Source organism: Pagrus pagrus (assembly GCF_965226575.1).
Source record: "Pagrus pagrus genome assembly, chromosome: 6".
Classification (NCBI taxonomy): domain Eukaryota; kingdom Metazoa; phylum Chordata; class Actinopteri; order Spariformes; family Sparidae; genus Pagrus; species Pagrus pagrus.
The window spans coordinates 8428344-8453069 of NC_140190.1; the positions used below are offsets into that span (position 1 = coordinate 8428344).

The 24726-nt window shown below is 43.2% G+C and overlaps 1 protein-coding gene across 3 annotated transcripts in view; it reads right to left on the bottom strand.

Annotated features, from left to right (window-relative positions):
• Nucleotides 1-1992: 1992 nt before the first annotated feature.
• The window catches only part of LOC311259191 (capping protein, Arp2/3 and myosin-I linker protein 3-like), a 32796-nt gene continuing 10062 nt past the window's right edge, over nucleotides 1993-24726 (bottom strand). Inside the window, exons 14-40 of one of the 3 annotated variants that reach the window (XM_084356165.1) lie at nucleotides 24573-24650; nucleotides 24413-24489; nucleotides 23826-23930; nucleotides 23627-23696; nucleotides 22264-22345; nucleotides 22010-22106; nucleotides 21684-21738; nucleotides 20499-20671; nucleotides 20318-20386; nucleotides 19771-19864; nucleotides 17666-17764; nucleotides 17443-17562; nucleotides 17243-17356; nucleotides 16989-17164; nucleotides 16747-16834; nucleotides 16530-16649; nucleotides 12325-12391; nucleotides 11839-12026; nucleotides 11413-11492; nucleotides 7385-7558; nucleotides 5448-5646; nucleotides 4609-5347; nucleotides 4346-4452; nucleotides 4103-4229; nucleotides 3317-3388; nucleotides 3046-3153; nucleotides 1993-2678 (exon numbers count right to left, since the gene is read on the bottom strand). In XM_084356165.1, the coding sequence (XP_084212291.1) occupies nucleotides 2638-2678; nucleotides 3046-3153; nucleotides 3317-3388; nucleotides 4103-4229; nucleotides 4346-4452; nucleotides 4609-5347; nucleotides 5448-5646; nucleotides 7385-7558; nucleotides 11413-11492; nucleotides 11839-12026; nucleotides 12325-12391; nucleotides 16530-16649; nucleotides 16747-16834; nucleotides 16989-17164; nucleotides 17243-17356; nucleotides 17443-17562; nucleotides 17666-17764; nucleotides 19771-19864; nucleotides 20318-20386; nucleotides 20499-20671; nucleotides 21684-21738; nucleotides 22010-22106; nucleotides 22264-22345; nucleotides 23627-23696; nucleotides 23826-23930; nucleotides 24413-24489; nucleotides 24573-24650 (3519 nt within the window). In that variant the 3' untranslated portion in view covers nucleotides 1993-2637. Of the gene's footprint in view, nucleotides 2703-3045; nucleotides 3154-3316; nucleotides 3389-4102; nucleotides 4230-4345; nucleotides 4453-4608; nucleotides 5348-5447; nucleotides 5647-7384; nucleotides 7559-11412; nucleotides 11493-11838; nucleotides 12027-12324; nucleotides 12392-16529; nucleotides 16650-16746; nucleotides 16835-16988; nucleotides 17165-17242; nucleotides 17357-17442; nucleotides 17563-17665; nucleotides 17765-19770; nucleotides 19865-20317; nucleotides 20387-20498; nucleotides 20672-21683; nucleotides 21739-22009; nucleotides 22107-22263; nucleotides 22346-23626; nucleotides 23697-23825; nucleotides 23931-24412; nucleotides 24490-24572; nucleotides 24651-24726 lie in introns of all 3 variants that reach the window. The other 2 variants (XM_084356167.1, XM_084356166.1) reach the window with 2 other exon arrangements.

Here is a 24726-nt window from a genome sequence, read left to right on the forward strand (position 1 = left end):
TCTCACAGTTTAATGTGTGCGTTCTAGCTCCACTTTCTGCAGCTGTTTCCTCGACACCTGATCAATAACGGTTGGCACGTTAATTTAGGGGATATTACTCCACTCGAGGAGTCACCGCGGTGGATTCCACATTAAATTCGAGGTGCGGTGGGAGTAAGAGTTCAAACCAACACATGGATTATATTTCACCGTGTTATGAAGTCATTGTTGCCAATACGCTGCCTGTAATCTCACCATAAATCAAAATTTGTGATGTTAAATTGCTTAAGGAGAGACTTGCTCATTGCTCACACAGAGTGGATGCGGTGGACGGGACATTAAATCATCATCTATCTGATAAACTGCAGCGATTAGATAAAAAAGAACGTGGCTGATCGATTAAATAGATCATTTAAAGTGCACACATGCACCTGGAGGAAAGAGAAAACTGTTTTTCAGACGCGTTCATAACAAAATATGCTTTTGTAACATTTAGTGAACGCAGCAATTAGTCTCAGTCAGCCAGAAAAGCCTCTTTAGCATCTCCCCAGAGGCTGTTTACTCATTAAAAATCACTGACTTGGTGAAAAAATCCTGACTCTTTTATCTCCATTTCAGCAAAACTGCAAAGATTTCCTCATTGGATGGTGGTATTCTTACTCTGACTCATTACAGCATGTTTAGAAAAAAGGTCACGGCACGGTTGCTAATGACAACATGCCAGACTGCTGCTCCACTCAAATCCTGTGTGTGCGTGTGTGTGAGTGTGTTTCATTTGTAGGGATCAGTCGCCCCCTGCTGTTTCCTCACATTCTTTGACTTCTATGAATATAAGAGGTTGCCATGCCAACCGGCGAAGGGCATTTCTGAAGTCAGGAAGTAAATTTAGCATCCACCTGTGATCACAGAAATCAAACCAGTCGGCTTGTTGCTGTGAAACTATGTGGTTTGTCAACAGCTTGAGTTATTAAGCTGGTAATTATTTCCCTTTTTAGGGTGACGGTGTGTCATTAATGTCCATTGTTACTGTAACTAACCGTTTTTAGCCACTAAGGGGCAGCAGAAACAAGCCCAAAACATTGGCATTGACCTATAATCACCTTTAAAATTGATATGGCGAATTTATCTGCCTGTTCACATCAGCCCAGTCTTCAGGATAAAATGTCAGCAGGGTGGTGGAGTGAGAAGTGACAAGGCTGCCAGGCATTTGAAAGTGTGACACCACTGGGTATTTTTAAGGACACCTCAGGACAATTATTGTGGTGACAAAAACAGATATTTTTGATTGCAAGTCGGCCCGTTTCCATCTCCATGGTGTTTGTGGCACGAGACCTCGGGACATGTCCAACCATGTTTGTTGCATTTTAAGCCAAAACATGATCTTTCCCTAACCCTAACCTAAGTGTTTTTTGCGTGTGCATAGTGTTGTGACAAAAGACAAATTGAACCTGAACAAACACTAAGTTGCAACGTAATGAAACTTTAAGTTTAAACTTCTCTGTGAGTTTGCAGAAACAAACTTTGCCAACATTTATTCTGGCGACTGAGTTTGTTTACACTCCCAGCAGACAAGGAGCAACATTAGCATTCACTCAGAGCCGTGTTTCTGCCCATTATCCCGTCTCTTTCTACCTCTATTTTCCACCAGCCCCAGAGGGAAATACCTTCTGTTTAGCTGCTAAATGCTTCAATAATGTTTTGTTCACTAGCTAGTCGCTAACTATGTCTGCTGTCTGGTGCTTGACAGGAAGCATACGGTGTTTTTAGAGCTTTTACATTGTGAACAGCTGCCTGCTGCCACTAAAAAACAAAATGAACTAAGAAAAACAATGCCACTTGGGATACTTGTACACTTGGGACCCCTTTCACATATAAATAGTCATGTAATCCATTGTTACTATAAAAATATTAATTATAGCTGCTTTAAGTGACTGAAATAATACATTTAATGTGATATGAAACACATCCAGGTTGAGCTAACAGCAGGCAATAACTTATAAAAATGAGTCATGGTGGTTTTTCATTAGTGTTTTATTCATACAGTGAGGGTGCTCATACATAATATTTTTTTTTTTTCTATAAAATATATTACCTTTCAGTTCCTGAAAGCAAAACTAGATATAAATAATCAAGTTTCATCTGATAAGAAGCAACTCATTTTCAAGTGTCAACCAAGGCAATCAACTGTATCAGCAGTCAAAAATGCTTTGCGGATTTAAGAAATCACATTCTAATAAAGACTTTTTTACTTTTTTATTTTTATCTCTGTCTAGCAAAAGCCACAATGCTCGAACACTCGGCCCACCGTCCACCAACACAAAAGACAATGATCATTTGCGTTTTTTTTTTTCTAAAGTAGCAAATACTGTTAAAATACTGTAGCCACAAAAAGACTTTTTTCATGTGAGAGGAAAGCAAAGACAGAAACACAGTCGGGGTGAAGAACGGGGAGGAGAGTGACGCTGAGGAAAGTGAGTGTTTGAACAGAAGCGGGTGACCGATGCTTTATGATGTCCGTCGAGGAGGAAACGTCTCCCCCTCTGGCTCTCTCCCCCTCCTCGTATGCTTTTCTTTGTTTCCTCGTTGGATGAAATGCTCCACGGTCGTCATGACAACGCGTCGGCCGGACAGCGGCGGGCTGGATTTTTCTCGGGGGCATCACAACAGCTCGCTGTGGCCGGGGGCTGAGTTGAGGCTGTCTGTACAGTAAAGGAGACAGGAGCCTGATCACCGGCAGGGAAATAAATAATTTATCAGTTTTTATCACGATCAATAACACTATTATCTACTCAGCTGTGAGTACACAACATTTGGAAATATAAAGGAAAAAGACTCCACTGAATCATCATTGTGTTTTCTATTTTTCTATTTAGCTTTTTATAGATAACAATTTACAAATCTCACATCCCACAATCGTAAAACACATGCAGCTGTGTTTGATTATCACTTGACTCACAATCTGTAACATCTGCAACACACACACACACACACACACACACACACACACACACATACATACAGCACAGCACAGCACACATAAATAAAAACAGAGAGAGAGACATGTACCAGACAAGTCCAGTGACTTATTTCTGTTTTGGGGTAGTCTAGGTTTTTTCACGGGGGGTTTGCGATTTGGGGGCTTCTCAACATTATTAGGGCTTTCCCTGTCAGTGCCTGAGTGCAGTGAGGACAGAAAACAACAATCAACAGTTAGATACAGACGCTTTACACACGGAGGAACATGTATACACATATTAAACAACATATATATATACAGTGTAACAACCTGCTGGGTTAATAGAAACAGTATGTGTGATACATAAGAGAGTTATTGTACCTGCGTCACAAGACATGGCCTTTCTGCTCCTCTGTGGTTTCACTGGTGCCTGAGGTCTCAATCCTTCTTCACCTGAACAACATTCATGAAATATATATATATATACACACACACAAGGGAAATACGGTCTGTTGATATTACTGCTTTCTTGTTAAGGGTTAGATAAGATCAATACCACTTTCATGTCATATTAGCTTAGCTTAGCACAGACTAGAAACATGGGAGAACAGCTAGCCTGGCTCTGTCCAAAGGTAACCGTGTCCGCCTACCAGCACCTTAATTTGTACTAACGAGATAACAGCAGACAAGTTGTGGTTTTGTGGGACGTTGTGTGCCGGAGCCGTGACTTTGTGGCGTCTCCGCTGGTTGACTGGCATCTTTACAGTGACAACAAGACTCCAGCAGGTTGTGGTTTGGGGCCAAGAAATGGTCCAACACAGAACCAGTGTTAAACCACAACTTGATGATGATGTTTCCCCCTTACAGTCTTTTTATGCTAAGCTAGGCTGTAGCTTCATATGCTACGAACACATATTAGAGCGGTATCGGTCTTTTCTTGTAACTCTCTGCAGAGAAGTACAGGTATTCCTGTAAAGTTTTCTGCAGGTTGGGCAGTTTTTTGCATCTACTTCTAATATACAGGGAGGAAATGATCAAAATCAAAGTATTTACTGTGATGCTGAAGTCAGAAAAATGTTTCTGATGGGAGTGTGAACACAAAGGAGCTACATAAGTAAAACATGTGTCTGCACCAGTGTAAACTGTTTGTACGCTCAGAGGACTTACCTTGACTCGCAGCTCTGTCTGGTAGTCCGTACGTAGGCTTGTTAACGGGAGGCGGCACAGGAGGAGGAGGTAAGTTCCTCTCATTAACGGATTCTTTTGGAAAAGTCACATACGAGGACGTCTTTGGCTGTTTGTTGGATCAGAGAGGAAAACGTGAACGAATCAGGAAGACAAAGAAAATAATTGTAACGGACAGACTGCTCTGGATTTACAGTATCAATGGAAGAACCATAAATTACAAACCTTTTCTGGAATCGGAGGAGGTTGACCCTCCGAGTCTCTTCTTTTTTCTCTCTCTTTCTTCTCTACCTTTCCAGGATCCTTCTCTGTTTCTCCTTCCTCCTCTGTCCCTATAGACAAAAAAAGAAGAAAAAGAAATGTCTGTCACCTCGCTTTGTTGTTTGTTTACACGCTGGTGAGGTGACGAGCGCACTTGAAACCTCTTTGCAGAAGCTACAATCTCTTTGTCTCTCTTTCCAACTGCGAAACATAAGGTGACAGCGTACCTGGCAGAGTGTCTGCGCTCTCGAGTCGATGTCTCGGCCTCAGTTTGGACAGGTTTGGTTTGCTGCTCTGAGGCGGGGGATCTGGTTTGGATGCACCTCGACTTCCTCCTCCTCCTCCGCTGCTCCTCCATCCCTCTGTAAACCCTCCACCGGCGTCGGGACACATCTGTCTGTCTCCCTGCGTGTCCTGCTGATGCCAGTCTGTAGCCGCTGCCTCCAAGCTTTTCAGAGGATCCGCTTCCTGTTTTGGCGAGGGCGTCCTGTCAGACGGGTACGGCGGCAGCGGCCTTTGAGCCAAGTGAAGCGCCTGCACATGTCTCTCCCCCTTCCTGCTCCCATGTCTGCTCTCAGTCCACTGATTGTCCACCTGTACGTCCGTCGGCCTGTTCTCCGACCACGACCTGTCTAACTGTCTGCCGCCCATCCACTGTCTCTCTATCTTTCTGTCTATCTGCCGCTGGGTGTGTCTGTCAACAGTCCACTGTCTCTCCACGTGTCTGTCCTGCTGTCTGCTCTCGGTCCAGTACCTGTCTGTCTGTCTGTCGGCTGTCCTCGGCTCTGCAAAAGTCCTGTTTTCAAACCGCTGTCTCTCTACGTGTTTCTCTGTGTGCTGATCGCTCTGCCTCGCCTCTATCCACGGCTTGTCCACATGCAGCACGTCTGTTGTCCTCTGTTTGTCGTCCATCCAGTACTTGTCCGTCTCTCCTGGCTGTTCAAACACAGCATCCATTTCGGGCTTCTGTCAAAACACAACAAGAGGAGGCAAAAGCAAAAGATCACAACAGAGGCAAACGTTCAGTAAATGAATGCTTGTCGTGGGTCACGCTGAGAGAGTGTACCTCTCTGGGAGAATAAAAGGGGTGTTTGCTCCCTCCCACGCCCGGGTGAGGGATGCCCGGCACTGGCGGCGGACTCAAAACGAGAGTATTTTTCCCCTGGTGATCGTTTATTTTCCCATCAGCCCCTTCGCCGGGTGACCCAGCTCTGCCAGCGGACCTCGGAGGCTGAAGGAGCGTGTATACATTCTCTGTGGCGGTCCTGTTAGGTTCAAAGACAGAAGATTCATTAAACAGAATTAAGAATAAACGACTTCGCCTCTGTTACTTTCACTGCTAACCTCCACTAACAATCAGAATAACAGCCCAAACAGAATAAAAATGTCTCATGTAACCACTTCAGTCAGACGAGACTGATCCAGTCCGACCTGATCATACGGCATTTTCAATTGGATCAGGAGAGGTGGTGTAAACCTTGGATAATCCGTTACGTAGGAAAATATTATAACCTAATAACCGTGTAAACTCTTAATCCAGAATTAATCCTCCCATGGAGCTAACATTACATGACGTTACATCTGTGAGGGACAGAAACACGGTGTTAACAAAAGAGAACTTGAACAGATTTTAGGGCTGTTGAACGCCTCGCTGGGTGAAATCCTTGAAACAACGAGATGTTCAAACAAGCTGGAGTCCAAGTTTACCATCTCAAAGGTCCTCTTGCACTCTTCGCCTGTTTAAAGATGGCAGGAGAACTATGTTCTACCGAGATTGCTGCTTGATTAAAAAGAACAGAAGAAAAGCAAACGTGTTCCCAGGACATGATTTGGGTCCGCCTTGAAAATTGTGTAACAGTTGGTGTAAAGGAATGAATGTATTGATTGACTTCTCTCAATGAAGTTACAAAAAACCTTCCTCCTATTCTTATTCACCTGTAGATTAGAGGCTTCACAGCAGGCAGAACCGCTCCGTAATGCAGTGCTGTACAGTAATATGTCCAACAAAACCTGCTTCAACTGGACTCGTGGGGTCGTGTCCTGCGGTCAACAGCTGCCTGCTTGTGTCGGCTGACTGCACTCTACATGGTGCATTCAGGAACACACGTTAATTGCAAAATTTGTGTCTTGTTCCATTCACAGTCAACTTTTCCAAGATTTTTTTTTTTGCTGCACTTGAGAAAAGTGTTTTGATGTATTTAGTTTTTTTAAAATTAAAGGTGCACCATGTAGTTTTGGGGAAGGGATTTCATCAGAAGCGAGAGCTCTTCATGAATTGATATCCAACTTTTTTTTTTCTCATTAATATTGTAAATATTAAAATTCTGAGTATGAATTTCTACTCCAAAACTACGTTAATGTATATGAAGCTTCAAAAAGATATTTCATTCATAGGCTAAATAAGGCTTTAAATAAATAAATAAATAAATAAATCATAAAATCAAGCAAACAAAAACCTGGTATGAACCAAAACACGACTCAAAACTCCAGGTCTGAACCGGATTGTGGTTTCAGAATCACTCTCACTGTACAGTAGAATAATAAAGTATCATTTTTGTGGCAGAAAGCAGTTTTCCCGCCACCCTAATCTGTCTTAATCTGTATTTGACATGCAGCGTGTTCGTTTCTTATCACTTGGCTGAGAATCGGAGCCACCGGCTGCTCGTCTACATCTGTGCACACACGCTGGTGTCAGCCCGCCTGCACTTTGGCAGCTATCAGCCATTTCTTGTATCAACAAAGAAATGAAGGAGATTTAGAGTGATATTTGTCAGTGTATTTATGGAGCTCAGCGCGGCTGATTGTCCTTATGAGGACCAAGAAGAGATAATCAGCAGAAAATGTGAAGCTGTGGAGCAGAATATGGGAGCAAAATGAACGAGTCCTTTGTGATGTGGTGTTGTGTATTGTTATCTACCGCATAAAGTGGGCATTGTGTTGTCTGTTCAAGGTTACATCTTTACAAACGGAGTCCATGTGTGTTTCGTTTGCGCATACACCAACCCTGTGGGCGCTGTAGCAACAGTGTGACACCCGTCTCCGTAAACCTCCGCCTCAGTCTCCGGCCCCTGATTGGACAAAGTTTGGTTGCGGTTCTTGCGAAAGCCGAAGATGGCCAGCATGTTTCTCCTCTTCTTCCTCCTCAGCGAGTGAGCTTTGTGCAGAGAGGAGAGCTGACTGAAAGGGGAGGGAGAGAGAGAGAGAGAGGGTGAATGTCGCACATGCACTCCAGTCCGAGCACAATCATCTCTGTTAGGATGTCATTGAAGTCATCACAGCCATCTGCTTTGCTCCTGGTACATCTGCGGCTGGAGCGTTGCTAGGCTACACCTCTTGGTACACAATGATTCCTTATAAGTGCACTTTTTTTATATAATAAATTTAATCATGTTGAAAGCACTGACTTAACCCGATGATCTGCAGTGTGGAAGGGAGCAAGATTATTCTGATCAGCTGCGGCCGCTGCTCCTGAATTCAGCGCCGCCAAAATGAAGGCTTACCAAACTATAAATATCTAAACATCTGTAGATCAAAGAGTCACAATAATGATCCGCAGTTTTTCTGTTTTTGCATGATTGCTGTAGGACCAACCATTCATTTTCCAAAAACAGCTGAAATGATTAATGGAGACCTCTTGTGCTTTTTCATTTTTTGTGTTTTATTGGTTCTTGTGCATGTAAACGTCTTGAAAGTTAAAAAAGGTCAAAGAAGCTCCTCTTTCCCACAGAAAACACTGCTCCTGAAACGCCTCGTCAGTGGTCACGCCTTTAATTCTGTGACTTTGTGACATCACACTACATCATAGAGTCACACATTTGCATAATCTATGCAAGGCACCTATGAATTGATTTAGCACAGCTGCTCTGTTGTTGTAAGTGGTGGTGGCTCAGGCGTGTGTAAGCTGACCAATCAGAGGAGGGGAGGCCTTAAAGAGACAGGAGCTAAAACAGACTGTTTAAAGCATGTAAGCCTGTTCGAGTAAACACCCTAAAAATACAATTATGAACGTGAAAATGAGCATAATGTGTCTCCTTTAATTGATTAGTTTCAACTATTAAATTAATTGCCTGCTATTTCAATCATCCATTAATCAATTTGAGTAATTTTTGAAGAAAAAAAGGGGAAAAGTTTCTGATTCCAGCTTCTTAACTGGGAATATTTTTGGTTCCTTCACTGTTGTATGAAAATAAATTGAATATCTTTCAGTCGTGGACAAAACAAGTCTTGTAAGGACATCATCACTCCCCACTTTTTTCACCATTTTCAGACATTTCATAGACCAAACAGCTGTCAATTAATTGAGAAAACAATCAACAAGGAAAATAATGATTAGCTGCAGCCCTATTTCAAAAGCAGACTGATCACAAATTTAAAATAAAATCACCAGCTGCTAATGACTTCCACCGCAGCCACATCCAATCAACTAACATCCAGACTCCTTTGATCAACAGCTCGCAGTCACCGGCTAACCCAATCGTGTCTTGTTACCCCAAATCCTCCAAACAGCCAGCTCCAGCTCCACTAATCATCAAAGAGCGACAAAATTAATGTTTCACTCGAGCGGAGTTGACGGACAGCCGATTCGATTGCCTCTGAATGTAAAAGCAGCCAGCAGGATGCGCTAAACAAGCCGAACCTCGCCATGAGATTACTTCAAAGACAGACAGCACACACTGGTCACAGAGACACAACCGCACATCTTGAATTATTAAGAATAATAACCTAAACATCAGCCAGCTGGAATAAAGCCTGAGGAAAACACGTTTGAACACACAGAGGAGGAAGAAGCATTGATGTATTTAGTCTGAAATACAATATTTTCATGCTTTTTTTCCATTCACTTTGAGTCAGTGTAACGTCATTGCAGATTTAAATCGGAAATTTCAGATATCTTAACAGCTTAATCGTATTGCTCATGTCACATTTAATAACCTTTTGTGTCTTATGTAAATATCACACTTAAAGGAAAAGTAATTACTTCTAATCTAAATTGAGCCGTTTGATATTCAAAGCGTCTGTATTTAACAACCTGGGACAACAATCAATTATCCTCCTCGAGAATCTCCTCCTCCGCCTCGAAGCTACAGGATGAGAGAAGGTAAAGACTCTCAACCAAGGTTACGTCTCACACACACATTTCACTGTAATAGTGTAGTTTGTCTATTCATAGTATTTTTTTTTGTTGTGTGCCTTTCTTGAGACGGTTTCCCCTCTTTTGTAACGCGCTCACAGAGGACTCATTGTTAGCGATGGATGAAAAATCCCTCTATTGAAGCGATTCCACTGAGCTTCATTTGGTAAAGATGTGCGCACACCATACATTTTACAATTATTTGCTCACACTGATTACAGTGATTTCGACCGAGTCATTTCAGTAACATTTCATCATCTCTGTCGGAAGTTAATGCGACTATTCAGAAAACTCTTCTCCTGCTGGTGCATTTAAGGACGCTCTCACAACTGAGATTTAAGGCTGGGATGCACCGACAAGGATTCATTCTTAAACCTGAATAAATCACTGCTCAAATTATGTGGCACAAACCTTTAAAAGCTTAAAGTTAAGAAAAATGGATTCAATCTAAATCTTTTGCAAAGAAACTCTTAACTCCATTTCAAACTGCGATCCAAATCAAACATTAACTTTAGAGCTTAACTTTAAAATTGAGCCAAATTATCAAGTTCCCTGAATACAATCAAGGAACAGACGCAACCCAACTGATATCTATGATGCGGCTGAATTTCTTTTTTGTTTTGTTTTGGAGCTGAACGTTTGAGTCATCTCTCAAACATGGCAGGAGAAGAAATGCAGCTGGCTAACTACTATGGCTTTCACATAAACACGTGCCAACTTGGCTTAACTCGGTTTGACGCCCTGGTCTTGAGTCGATGACATTTAAAAGCAGCGGGTGGATTCATGGCTGTAAACACTCCCTGCTGTATGTCAAATAATCTGTGGTAACACAGCTCCGCTAATTCGGTGAAACACATATTTCGTTTTCTATAAATTCTTCACAATAAAAGCGTTATTTGTTAGTTAAAAGCTTTGATTATGTAGCTGCAAAAACAGGAACAGGCAACTAATGTACTTTTACCCCACTATATAATATTTAATAACTTTACTTAGTGGACAATCTGAAACATGCTGTATAAGGGATCCAATAATCAGCCAGGCCAATAACTGATCAACCCATACTTTATACAGTACATAAATTCATGTAAATATATGTATAATGTACTTTTGCTTGTACTCTTGATACTTAAGTACATTTAATATCAGGTACTTTAATACTTTTACTCAACTACTGCTGCTGTGGGTGACTTTTATTTTTACCAAAGTAATATTTTAACATAATATCTTTACTTTTGGATACAACACTATGTATTCAATTTAATTTGGGTACCATGTCCATATTGATTAAACTCAATAAACATAGTTTCACTCAACAGAGATTCATTTTAATTGTGCGACATAGCTCTGCTTAATGTGGAATCTGGATTTACTAATTTCAACCCTTGTTTTGCTAAAAAAAATCCATTTGCAAAAAAAAAAAGCCTTTTACTGAGGCTATTTTATTGGAAAATCAAACCCAGAAGACAAACAATAAGTAAACAGGTCTTCTTCTTCTTCTTCTTCTTCTTCTTCTTGTATTACCCTTTAAAGGTTGCTGTTCAGCAGCAAACTCTCTTGGGCGTCCCTCAAACGATTTGCAAAGCAGTTTCTGCTCACAGCAGCACTACTGTGGGACAATTATTTAAAGATGACAAAATGTTCACTGTGACTCACCAATCTCTACCTATCCCGAGCAACTTTAAAATTTATTTCATGCCTTGCGAAGGAAATAGAGAATAATGACTGCTTGAAAAGTCGGAACTCAATCTAAAAACTTGCGGCAGGCTTTGGAAAATGGAAGTCATTTAAAGTAAATGTGATTTGTAGATAAACATGTAAATTGAGGGGAAGTTATGTAAGAAGAAGAAACTCGTAGATATAGTTTCACGAGGACTGAGAGGACAGCAAAAGAAACTTTTACCTGTCAGGGAGAACTCTTTTAGTATAGAAATCTGGGAGTCCATCATCAAGAGGGCTTATTCCTCCGTTTTCACTGCAATGCTACACACACACACACACAAACACACAAACAGACACACGAAAGGTCATGTTAGTTGCACTGGGTTTCATTTGTAAATGTCCTGCATGCAATAAAACAAATGGATTACACTGGCTTCAGAGAAATGACATAATCCAATTGCAGCCATCCACTTTGTATAGATTACCTCTGACAAAGACGGGAGTCACTGCCAGCAGGCATGAACATTAGGAAATGGGGGAATTATGCAGAGATAGATAGAAGCTACGCGTGCAATCCGAGAACAGGCGATGTATACTGAAACACTGCACGACGTTCCCATTACATGGTACGATGTGTCAAAAGGTGCCAAAATCAACCCCGCCTTACCGTCTCAGAGGGGAGGTGCCCTCCTTTGTGCCTCCGCGGAGGCCTCGGCCGAACCCGCGTCACGTGATGGAGAGGCAGACCCTGTGTAGGCAGCTCTGACAGGCCCTCCCAGGATGCCGAGCGGGATAGCGGCGAGGAGTATGATGGCACGGAGGGGGGCGGTGAGGAGCTGGAGTCGTCACAGAGACCTGGTAGCAGCGAAGAGCGATGAAAGGATTATAGAAGGATGAGAAAGTGAGAGGGCGAAGACACAGTCGAGGTGTCAAGACGTGGGGAATCAAAGGGAGCCATCATTTCTGTCAACTTTAAGACAATCAGTGACCGCTCTGAGATATAGAGACTTTATATACCTCTCAGATAGAGAGACGGGGAAAAAAGAGCCGGCAGAAAACACACTAATGGAGCTGGGAAAACGACAGGATGGGGTCAGAGCTTAATCGGAACGAGGGGAGAGAGGAGGATAAGAGGATATACAGCAGTACTCACTCAGCCTGGTGGAGACGGGTCGTATTCGTCTTGTTCTCGAGCTGCGCTTCTTAATGGCTATTGTGTCCTGGGAGAAAAAAAGAAAAAATCCTATTGAGATGATGGGAAAGTATCAGAGTAAGGCACACAAGCAGGGCCAAGTAAACATGTCATGAAGCACTCCTTCAGGCCAATCAGTGCTTTTGTCAATCGAATCGCTTTGGGGAAAAAAAAACGTGCTGTAACTGAACACATAAAAACGGACAGTACAAAATGACTAACACACTCTGGCACACGAGAAGGTAGATGAATAACAGAGCGATCAATTGATGCTGTAAGATCAGAGGGTGCACGGCAGGAAAAGCTTGATTACAGAAAATCTTCTCAGCGGAAGGAAACTGGATTCATCTACTGAAGCGATTCTCCATGAAAGCTGAGGTCAGTCTGAAAGATATGTAGTATAAAAGAAAGGCTTTGGCACAAGGATTAAGCACGGCAGATAGCTCGTGAGGTTTTTTTTTAGACGTGGCAGTTTAACACTCAATAACGGCACGATGGATCATTACATTTTCTACAGATTTTGCCAAGAAGATAAATCAGACTGACTTTGGTGATCTCATAACTTTTTATCCAGCACCATCATCAGGTCGACTTTTCAGTTGGTCCAATACTTTAATCAAATACCTGAACACCTACTGACATTCCCATCAGCCTCAGCTGTACTTGGTGAACAAGGTAAAGCAATGTCATTGTGGGCATGTTACCATCATGATGTACTTTATTACTAAATTAACTGAAATTATCAACACAATGTAAAGAAATAAGAGTTTTGACATATCATGCCAACCCACGAGGCTCGGGCCTGAAAATTCTCCCGGTGCTAGGAAAACACCAACATTAACCTGCTAGTCCAGCTAGCTGCATGGCTAACAAGCTAACAGTAGCTACAGTCATGGGTGTATAAGAAATATACAGTGAGCAGTTACTGTGGTGATATGTTGCCCCTATATGTTGGGAGCATGAATTCAAGGTGGCTTTCACACCTTTAAAAACACCGGTGTGATTACGTGCAGCCTCACTGAGATCAAAATTACCAACTCAAACTTGTTGCTTGTAGCAGGAGAAAGTTAGCAACCATTGTCCTGAAACTCCTCCAGACAGACCCTAAGGTCTTTGAATTACACATATTGTTTGGTTTTACAGTGAGATAAAATATAATGTCATCAACATAACATTGGAAAGAAATATACGTCGGGACACAAATGAAGGGTCCTGAAATGAATCCTTGAGGTGCTCCACAGAAGATACTACTCAAAGTTAATAGTTAATGAATAAAACAATAGTGCTGTTCATATCAGACCACCTGCTTCAGAGCTGAATCCAGACTAAAACTAATCAAAACTAAAGTTAGTTTTAGTAGGTGCAATATGAAAGATTTCTTTTAAAATATTAATTAAAATGATCAGCAGAATGTGAAGAAATTTAAGTTTTGACATTATGACATCGATACATTGTGTTGCAGGGAAACCTACTGAAGTTGGCATGCTTACCGGCTAGCCCCGGCCTGTCCCGGTCCAGAGCACCTGTGCTGAGGGATATAAACACCATCACTTCCGCAGGGGTCCGAGCTCTCAGCCTGGACCACTAGCTGCATGGCTAACTGAGCTAACTAGCTCACGGCAGCTACAGTTAGCAGCAGATAGCAGTTACTCTGGTGATATGCTACCCCCCATTTGCCGTGAGTATGATTTCGACATGTGACTAATTCTTACATATTGCACCTTTAAGTGGAGACATATTTTAGGGCGCAGCTGTTGCAAAGACAACTGGATCATTTCTGTTTTCCTCAGAGTTCCAACTACCAACAACACAGGACAAACATGAATGTATTCATTCATGGGGACGTGAAAGCAGATAGAAATGTTGCCAGGTTGTATCGGACTGAATTGCCAGTCAGCCTTCATTGTCTTGAGATATTTTGCACCTGGCGGCAGACAAAACACCACAGTGGAGGTTATTAGGGTACAGAACTAATGGTGTCGCTGATGGTGTCATTATTAAATAGCTATTACACTGTGCAATTAACTTTTATAATAACATGTTTAAACAACAACAAAAAAAGTTTGGTGATTGAATGGAAATGACTCATAACTACTGAAGGTAGGGAAGGTTATGATGATTGTTTGTACGGTGGTACATAAAAAGCTGTCACAGCAGTTTCCAACATCTGTTTGAGGTGACACTCGAGGACATAACATCCAAACAACAAGTTGTTGGTTTTATGAGAAGAAGTTTCTGATGAAAAGAGGAAAGAAATTGGTACAAAATGATCTGTATTAGCAGTATACACCGGTTCACTGCAGGTACTCTGCAGTAGAATAAATGAGTGTGCTGATATTTTCAGCTTCACAGACAAAAATTTTCTGACAGGTTTTTAGAGGAGACATCAAGGCTAGAGGCGTCTGAACGGGTAATGAGTGAACTGATTGTGATGAAAAAGGCCCAGGGCTCACGGCAGACTCTTGAGATAAAATCAGAGAAACAGTCTGCATTTTTACCTGCTGTCTTATAAATATTGAGCTGCTCTTTTCGTGCGTCAAAAGAGATTTTGCAATTTACTTTTATCGGGTTGTCTCGGCGCTCCTACATAACCAGTCACGGTAATGTGTTTCAGATTTAGTTCAAGGTTCAGTTTTCTCATTTTTAGAGGGGGCGATTTGATGATAAACAAACAGACAGAAAAACAAGCTTTGTTGCAGAACTAACTGAGGTAACTGAGGGAGAGGAGACTCTGAAGGTCAGGTGAGAAACAGGTCAGTGTTGGGGAAAAGAAAAAACAGGGATGGGGAGGGACTGGAAACTGTACAGGAGGGCACAGAGTGCAGAACTAACCAAGTCACAGATTAACAACTTTACTCATAATGTCATCTTTTTGGCCAAGATGCATCAAGATGACTTGATTTTTTGCAAGTTCAATGGCAGTCAGCCTCCTGGAGTAGGATTTATAGGCCCTTTTGGACTTTGGACATTCAATGCTCTGCTTTAATCAAGCCAATCAGTGAAAAGCTTCTAAAGGCCAAAACACATCTGAATTGATGATACAGCATCAATCCAAGTATTGTTGAAACGTCTCCACTGGACGAATTAGGGCTTTTCAAATTTTGACCTTCCTGTCAAGAAAGTCAGTGAAATTTCAAATGCCAGACCCCAGAGGAAAATTCATCAGCTCCTCCAGCAGTACTCAAGTTGATTAAGACGGTGAAGGGTGAGAGCGAGGCTAGTGAAGTCAACATATACACTGATGTGTTTAAGATTACAGACCACAGATACAATATATGACAGAAATGGAAGGTAGAGTCAGGCCTGGAGATGAGAACTGAGGAAAACTGTAATAATATATCAGAAAATCACACAAACGCTGCCTCAGGGAGAGTCGACAGAACAGAATATGATATTTTGTGACTCCAAAATTGAAATTCATATAAAAAGGTTCCCAGTCAGGGTCAAAGCAAACGCTGCAGGTGGAAGGAGTGTGGCGAAAAATGTGTCCGACCATTTTCATAGTTTTTTGGGGGCTTGTTCTTTTTTTAGACCGCTAAATCCTTTTCAATTTCTTCAACAGAGATGTAACAAAAAGGACCGTCAATAACATAGATTGTGTGAAAAAATTGACCACTATGTGCCAATAAGATCAAGTTCAAGCCAGCCAACCTCGATTTTACTTGAGAATATTAATAGAAATGTGAAGTTTGCTCGTAACAAGCGATTCTACGGGTGTTGTCCAGACAGCCGGTTCATTTGCTTTGTTCTGTTTCAGACATTAATTTGATGATGAATTTGCCCCCTGGTGCATTTTTATTTGCACGCAGCATTCAAACAAAATGCCACGTGCGAGCAAGCTGTTATTATTATATCACCGAGAGGATTCACCTCAAAATGCTTTCTAGTCTTTGTTTATTTCTTCCTCATTACGGAGCATCAGCAGCATGTATTGGTACATTCATTGTGTTTATGTGGTTGATATACCAATGCTCATTAAATGAACAAAAATATCCAGTTCTGGAAAGCATCAAAACTCTGTCCTGATGCATCGACGTGCTGGTTGCCCCTCTAGGGTAGCAGTGTGAAGAGCAAGAGAAAGTCAGAGCTGGGGGCGTTCAACTGAGATACAGGAGGCCAGATGGAAAGATTGATATCAGCCCATGTGTGTGTATATTCATACTCACTATGCTGGTGGTGAGCTCCTCATCTGTGATGTCCAGAGAGTCTCTGTGTCTGTTAAACCTCCACTCTGTCCCGTCCTCACCTGTCCCCTCCCAGTGTTTCAGATGAGACACCTGCCGAGTCTGAAAAAGACGGCGCTCTTGAGTCCCTTTGACGCCAACTCGGACGCTTTATCTTTGTCTCAGACACATCATTTTCCGTTAAGTGCTTTGCATTTACCAGGGTCTTATGGGTGGCGTAGAGCTCCTGCAGTATTTGGTCCACGATGGAGTTGGTGAGATAGGAAACCACTGACAGCTTCACTTCTCTGCAGAAGATTGGGTTAGAGGAAAGGGAGAGACAGACGGGAAGAGGTTTGGTAAAAGTGAGAGGAAATCAATAACCGGCTTATCAGATTCAGACTTATTGCTGCAGCCTTTTCACTGCTCCTCTCCGCTTTTTTTCCTACATCTCGCTCTTACTCTAAGGCTCGGTGAATATCCTGCGCCGCTCTTTCCATCAGAGCTGTCCGGATGGCTGAGCGAGGGATGGACACGCGCTCGGAGACGGATGAGAGTGGAGGACTCAGCCTCTCCGCTGCAGACGAAGATAAAGGGCAGAGCTCGCGACAGAGAGACACCATAGAGTCGACGATCACCTGCAACGGATGCCAGCGATCAGTAACTCAGTCATCCGTGCATGGATCACGGTGTGAAAAGAGGCTCTCGAGATCTACCTGAAGCTCCTTGTCCGCGGCTTTGGCGAGTTCGCCCGCCAGAGAGTCGAGTCTCTGCCGCACCGGCCCGTCCACAGACAGCACATGAGCCAGCTCGCACAGTGACGGGTACAGCTTAGAGAGGGAAAGAAAAACATTAATTCAAATTTATGTATGACGGCGATGCAAATACTACGCTCATACGTTTCACATCAACTCACAGCGCGGGAGTTCCTGGCCTCTTTTAGCACTTGTTTAGCAGCTTGAATCTCCTCCACCTCTCCGGCGCCTCGCAACACACACACCTGCTGTTGGACGCGCACACACAGGCGCTCCATCACCTTGGAAACAGACAGGCGGGGGAGTGTTACGAGCGCACGTAAAAACACAGATTGACAAACACACACACATGAAAAGGTGAGGGTGGCGCAAGGTGAGCGCTACCTGTTCGGCAGTGCTGGTCACCAGGCCCTGGTGCAGCCGCAGGGCCTGCCTCTGAGAGAAGCGCTGGGTCTGGTTGTTCCTCACCAGAGCGCGCTGGATCTGCGCAGCAGAGGGGAAACAAGGGGGTCGTGAATATAAGCCGGGCTTAAAAACACGAGGAGGACAGAGAGAACAGACGAGGTGATGATGCAACAGGCGGATTGTTGCAGAGGAAACAAAGTGCAATGAAGCAGAGCGAGAGGATGAATCCTTTTATATTTTACATTTCTGGGCACTGTCTCCTAAAAGCATCTTAAGATTGAGCTAATCATGAAATTTCACACTGTTTTACTTTGTTTATATTTGGCGGACCCTGCCACTTTTCTAGCTTTAAACATTATACATATTAAAAATCCTTCCCCTAAGCAAACTGGACATGTGTTGTGTATCCACTGTGTGATTTACATCCGCCAGCACCGTCTGCTACCACACAACCATCCGGTAACTCAAACAGTAATGACTGCAGCGTTTTGATGGCGAACGCTGTGGGCGAGCGTTTGATTAATTTGCGGCAGCATCAAAGTACAGAATCTTTACCCAAAGTCTCCTCTGCCAGAAATGCTACTTGTCTGATGTATTCAGCTTGTTGTTTTTTCTTTCATGTGTGGCGCTTGTGTTGTTTCAGGATGAAACTGTACCTCAGAGTAACGTCTGCCTCCAGCAGCAGCAGCTAAACTGATCAAAGTTTATTTTCTGAAACCTTCGACTCAGTAACATGAATCAGCAGCGCACACTCGGACTGTTTACTGCACACTGAACATTTCAGTTGTGTTGTTTCTAAGTTTCCACTTCTGCTTACTGACAGTTAAATACACCACGTTATTTTAAGGTGGCAATTATTTATTTATTTTGGCCTTTATGGTTGTATCAGGTCGGCTCAGAGAGGTGACAGGAAAGACAGAGTTCCCCAGCTCGAAGATGGATCAAAAGTTTGATGCAGGTGAGGTGTCCTGCCAACAAGTTTTTACAGACATCTCTTTTTTAATTGGGAAAATGTTCAAGCAAGGCTGAGCGACGCTGCTGCATCCAGGTCTAAATAATACATTCAAGATGAACCTATAGATAATTAGCACCTGAGTCTGCAGCTCCCATCAGCTTTATAGTGAGCCTCAGCTCATCGTTTAGCTGTCTGGTTCAGGTTCACTTTCACCGCAGCATGCAGTTGTTTTCAGGAATAAATGCTCTGAAAACCCACTGTGCATACCCTGCTCAACAGCAAACGGCAGACTGATCTGTTCCTCAGCAGTTAGTGGAGACCGAAAACAGACTTAAAAGAGCGTGAATATTGGATAATATTACCTTACAATGGGACTCTGTCATAAGCTGCTTTGGGGCAGCTGGGGTCCTGATTATTTCTTCATTTGGTGAATCAAACTATTCTAGCGTTACATGTGAAATTGCACTAATTTCTGCAGTGGTAGGACTTTAACAATAAAATGATCACACAAAATTGGGCAGTATAACCTTTGACTAAGAGCTACACCACTCATAGAGCCTCATCTGTATCTGTTGATACCGTTTCGCTGTCTAACACGAGGACTGGCCGATATACGGCCTTTAAAATAATGTCGCAACACCTTTAGGCTATATACCTCGATATCCATACTGTGAGAATATTGTAGGGATGTTTATTGGTATTTTAACAAACTATTAACAGATTGAGATTTTTGATAAATAATGATCAGTGTGTGGATATAATGACTAAGTGGGTAAAGGTAAATATTAGAATAAGTAGAACATCTGGGTAAGTTCAGAAAATGACATAATTTGACTGTGATGCAGCCTTTAAAACTAGGAAAAGACAACCCAATCAAAGACGATATACAGTCTTATATCATAATAACAATATAATATTGATTATATTGCCCAGTACTACATAAAACGTATAATTTCAGCTCACGTCTGATCCAAAGTGCTTGATGAGCACTTGTTTTAAAGGTGTAAGACAACACAATGAAGATGTATTGTTGCAAACCAGGAAGACTTCATCAAATCTCCCAGATTTTGTTAAATCTGTTTAAGCTTTTCCTTCTGATAATGACTCTGTTAATGGCTTTGATGCCAACCTTGGTCAGTGCCTGCTCTGTCCTCTCAGGGGCGCTGCGGTACGCCTGGCTGATGTCACTTAGGGGTAGAGGCATGTACTGCAAGGTGAAATTACTGAGAGAGGAAAGAGCAGAAGAGGAAGGGACACCAGAGGAAGGGGTGAAGTTATTGAAGGAGGCAGTGACGGACTAAAGAGATAAAATAAAGTGGGTTAGAGATTCAAAGGTTAGTTAGGGTTAATATCCCCAACGGACGGAGCTCATCCCAAAATATCCCTCCTATGGCATGCAACGAGTGAGTAATACTTTGATCTGTTTAACCATGTCATCCATAGCCTCGAGGTGAGTCTGGACCATTTAAGATAGCGAAGTGGAAAGCAGCAATTTGCTCTGCTCACGTTGCAAATCTCAGTATGTTTAAATGCTTTAAAATAGAAGGTAAATCTATCACGGTCCCTCAAAATCAATACCGTTCCTGCAGCAGCTATATGAGCTATCCTCTTATTTATTGACTAAATCACAGCGTACATTTACAGACTACATGATGAAGATGCTTTAATGCTCTTACTGTTCAAGCGCCCGGGCCAAGTCTAGAAATCCTGCTGCGGAGGTGTTGTTGCGATCCCATGTCACACTCCTGCGGGGCAAAGTCGTGAGTCGCACTGAATACAAACCTCCGTATAGAGCACGAGTGATACTGCAGAAAAAAGACAAAGACATTTCCCCTCTCTACATTTATTACGCCTCACCTGAGCGTGGTGTTGATCTGCAGGGCTTTGCTCAGCATCTTGGCTCCGATGTCGTCCATGTTGTTCCCGCTCAGGTCCACCTTTCTCAGGCAGGTGTTGCTGCCCAGGGCGTTGACCAGCACGGTGCCCCTGGAGCGTAGGCGTGACTCGTTCAGGGACAGAGACTGCAGGCACTGGGGAAACGAAGGTAGAAGAGGCACGATGTGTTAGAGTGAACGAGTGTGTTGGGTAATTCAGGAATAAATAAAACAGAGAAAATTGAGCATGGGAAAGAGAAGAGGGGGCTGGGGAGCTGGTGAGATTTACTGCAGGGCGATGTGACTGCTGGCGAATATGACTTAACATGCTGTATGTATGAATTATTTACAACATGTGTGTGTAGTGATATAGACACTGTGCCTGCGAGGGTAGAGACACAGTAATAATTCATGATGCAGTGACACCTCTGCAGTGAAACATCATGCAAAAATTATCCAGAAAATCAAGCGTCAGAATTGATAATTGTGCTGCAGACTGTAGCTGCTGTAAGCTAGTTAGCTCAGTTAGCAGTGAAGTTAGAGGTTCAGACTGGGAGCTCAAGGACCAGGGAAGTGTTGGTGTTTCCAGTAGCTATCACAGGAGCTGAGAGAGCTTTGAATGGGCAAGGGCTAGCTGGTTAGCATGCTAACTTCAGTAAATATCTCTGCAACACAATACTTTTACATTATAATGTCAAAACTGATATTCCCTCACATTCTGGTGATAGTTTTAGTTAATTTAATGTAATGTATATATATAAAACTATATTTTACCTATTTATTTATGTATTTATTCATAATTAATGTTTAAATAAGGAAGCCTGTGCTGAATTATTAACTAAAGATTAATGGAGAGGGGGTGGGATCAGATACATTTACATTTCCCCGACTCCCACAACCCAAAATAAATTATGAACCTGAAAATGAGCATAATGTGTCTCCTTTAAACGTAACTGTTCATCTTTATTATCTCATTATTAAGTGTATTATCTTTTTAATTTTGTTCCTTCCAGAAAACAAGTCAGTGAAACTAGAAATTCAGATTTTTTTCTGAGTCTTTGCAGCCGATCCATTTCCTATTTCAGTGATTTGTAATGAAGCGAACCCAGCGCAGGCAAACTGTTAAATCTGCATCTTGACTGCGGATATCTCCCGCGTTCTCACTCACACAATCCTCCTCCTGTATGAGCTGAACCAGCTTCTGCAGGACTTCATCCAGAACCCTGCAGACAGACAGCGTGGAGACAAACACAGAGACGAGGCTGTATGAGCTGGCGCGAGTCATTTCCTGCTGCCGGCGAGCTTTCGGCCCGAGGAGCGGCAGCCGCTTATGAGAACGGAAGTAAAATCACAGACGCGTACATTCAAGCTGGCATATGCAGTGCATGCGCCCTCGTGCTCACACACACACACACACACACACACACACTCTCACATACGCACACACACAGATACATAGCTGCAGTAAAGCGTGACAATGAGAACCGGCAGCACCTGTTTTTGATGTTGAAGTTCTTGCCCAGATAAAGGTGTTTGAGGGAGGGGTGTCTGGAGAGGGCCGGCAGTACTGTGAGCAAGTCTGCATCCAGACCTGTCAACACACACACACAAACAGACACACACACACATATATAGAGAGAGAGCTCAACACGGCTCAGCTTGATTCATTAACAGCCCACTCAAACATCTCCTGCCTGAGGACAGAGAGTCAAGGTCACAGCAGGATGTGTTGAAGCGTGCCACCGTACCGTTGTCTGAGATATCCAGAGTGGCGATAGAGGAGACTCTGGGGAAGAGTTCCTGGATTACAGCGGCTCCCGCAGACCTGAGCTGGAGACAGAGGGAGAGATAGAGATAGAGATAGAGAGAAGTGGAAAACCAACATGTGCACAAGCATGAATCCGAGTCATTTTAGGTTTAGTCTGCAGGGATTTGCTCTATTTTTCCAGAGTGTGGCAGATTTATGGATGCCTTTTTTTTTTGTATGTTTCCGCAGGCGTTCTGAAGATTTGTTGAACAGTGAGTTTGCTTTGCTTGTGATCCGCAGCTGCTCTGCTCAGTTGAAGGGGGAAAACGTCGTCTGCTACCTGTTAGCTTCGCCTTTTTTTCGCTTTAACAAACACAAACCCGATTTTAAAAAAACGTTGGGAAGGTATATTGTTTACCGACAAAGGTTTTACAAAGTGTTCCTGACTGTGTTCCTGGTGATATCGCATGTTTGCCTCAGCCATCCAGAACGACTGCCTTTCAAGGATGCTCCTTTCATATCCAGTCATGATACTATCACCTGTGCATGAACGCATCCTAAGGTTAATAAAAAAATCCAACGAAAACAAAACCAAGCGATGCCTCCTGGTTTTAATACACAAGCGTAGCAGTTAGCCCTCGGGTCCTCTAGCGCTAACCCTGGGAGGCCTCGGCGCCGAGCGGTGTGACGGTGGGTCCACGGAGCACAGAGGACGGAGCTCAGGAATAATCTAATTCTGAAGAACTACAAACTACAATTTTTGGATGGTTGCCAGGGGTTGGCGAGCTAATACATGATCACTCTCGGGACACAGGCTGGGTCTCATCCACTGATGAGTAACATTAGACGCTCGCATTTTCTGAATTCATAAATAATCTGCAAGCCGGATGGGAATCTGCGGCGGGTAGACTGTGGCCTGCGGGCCGCCGGTCGACAATCACCGTTGTAGAGCGAATGAGAATGAGGCAAAATTGTACAAATTATATCAACTGTGAGGTTTTTTGGCTTCAGCTGCAGAATCAGGGCCAAATTGTGTACTTGTGACTTGCAGTATATTTGTCTGTGGATGTGTGATTTTGCTGTCACTCACAGTGTGTGAAGTTTGAGTTTCTTCTCCTCAGACGCTCGCGGTCTTTCATTTCATTCATTTAGACGTTTCTTTGCAGCTGAAAACATCTTTTTCAATGCATTCTCAACCTTGAATTTCTCTTTTTCACAGGTTGACAATGGCGACGACATCATTTCACAAGCTCCACGGAGTCCGCAGGATAAGCTCATGGTGCCTTCAAACTGCATGAGGAGAAAAATACCGACCTACCCCTTGAACATGTGCTCAGAATCCACTGCAGATGTGGAACTCTTACCTCGCAGCCACTGATGTCTAGATGAAGGTCGTTGATATGAGGATTGGAGGTTAACCCCGTCAGGAGAGCCCTGTGGAGACAGAAAGTGTCGGAGCGAGTGAGAAAAGGCACGGAGAGGAAGCTGCGGATATCCACACGCTTCGAATCTGCCGTCGCTGCAGAAGATAAAAGGGTGAGTGGAGAATGAGAAGCGACACACCTCAGAACATCAGGGGGCAGCTTCATAGAGGCCAGGCTGACATAAGTGAGGCTGAAGGCCAGGCTGAAGAACTGACGGAACAGCGGCAGCGTGTCCTTCACTTTTCTGTCGGACGACAAAAAAAAGGCGAGAGATTAAAGGAGAACTGAGGAGATGGATGGAGAGAGCGGCCGCACAGTAGAGATGAAGTCACATTGTTGACGTGCTGGGTAAATATGAGCGCAGCGCCGAGTGAAGGATGAGAAACAGAGTGAATATCGCTTTGGTGTTAGAGGAGGCAGCGAGCGGGGTCAAATGATAGATGGCTCTGCCTAAATATTCATGAGTCTTATCTATGCAGGCAGCGCCGAGAGTTCTGCTTTTCTAAACGGCAGTGGACACACCCACAGAGAAGAAACGCAATGTTCCCGTGACTCCCACAAAGCTCATTTCTGAGTTCCCATTAAGCGAGAGGTGGAGATAATGACAAAGAAGAAAGAGAGGAAGGGGCGGTAAGAGGCAGGATGAGGCCTTTATGGTGAAATAAGGGCGATATATTGGCAGATTTGGCTTTTTTTTGTGTAGGTAATCTTAAAGATGTGACTAACCTGTGGGAGAAGGAATTTTTGGAAAGATTCAGATAGGAAAGATCAGCGCAACACCCCCTCAGAAGAGCCCCAAATAGCTGCGTGAGACACAGGGTGGAGACGGTTAATCAGAGAAATGCATTTTCGTTTAAGCGTCGCACATGAAACGTCAAACACCCACCGAGTCGACGGAGCAATCCGTGCCCGACAGATCCAAATGGACCAGGCAGTTGGGCTGAGACAAGAAGAGATACAAGTTCTGCAAAACAGAAAGAGAGAACGGGAGAGAGAGAGAGAGAGGAGTCGTATCAAGCTGAAAAAGTGGCGTAAAAATG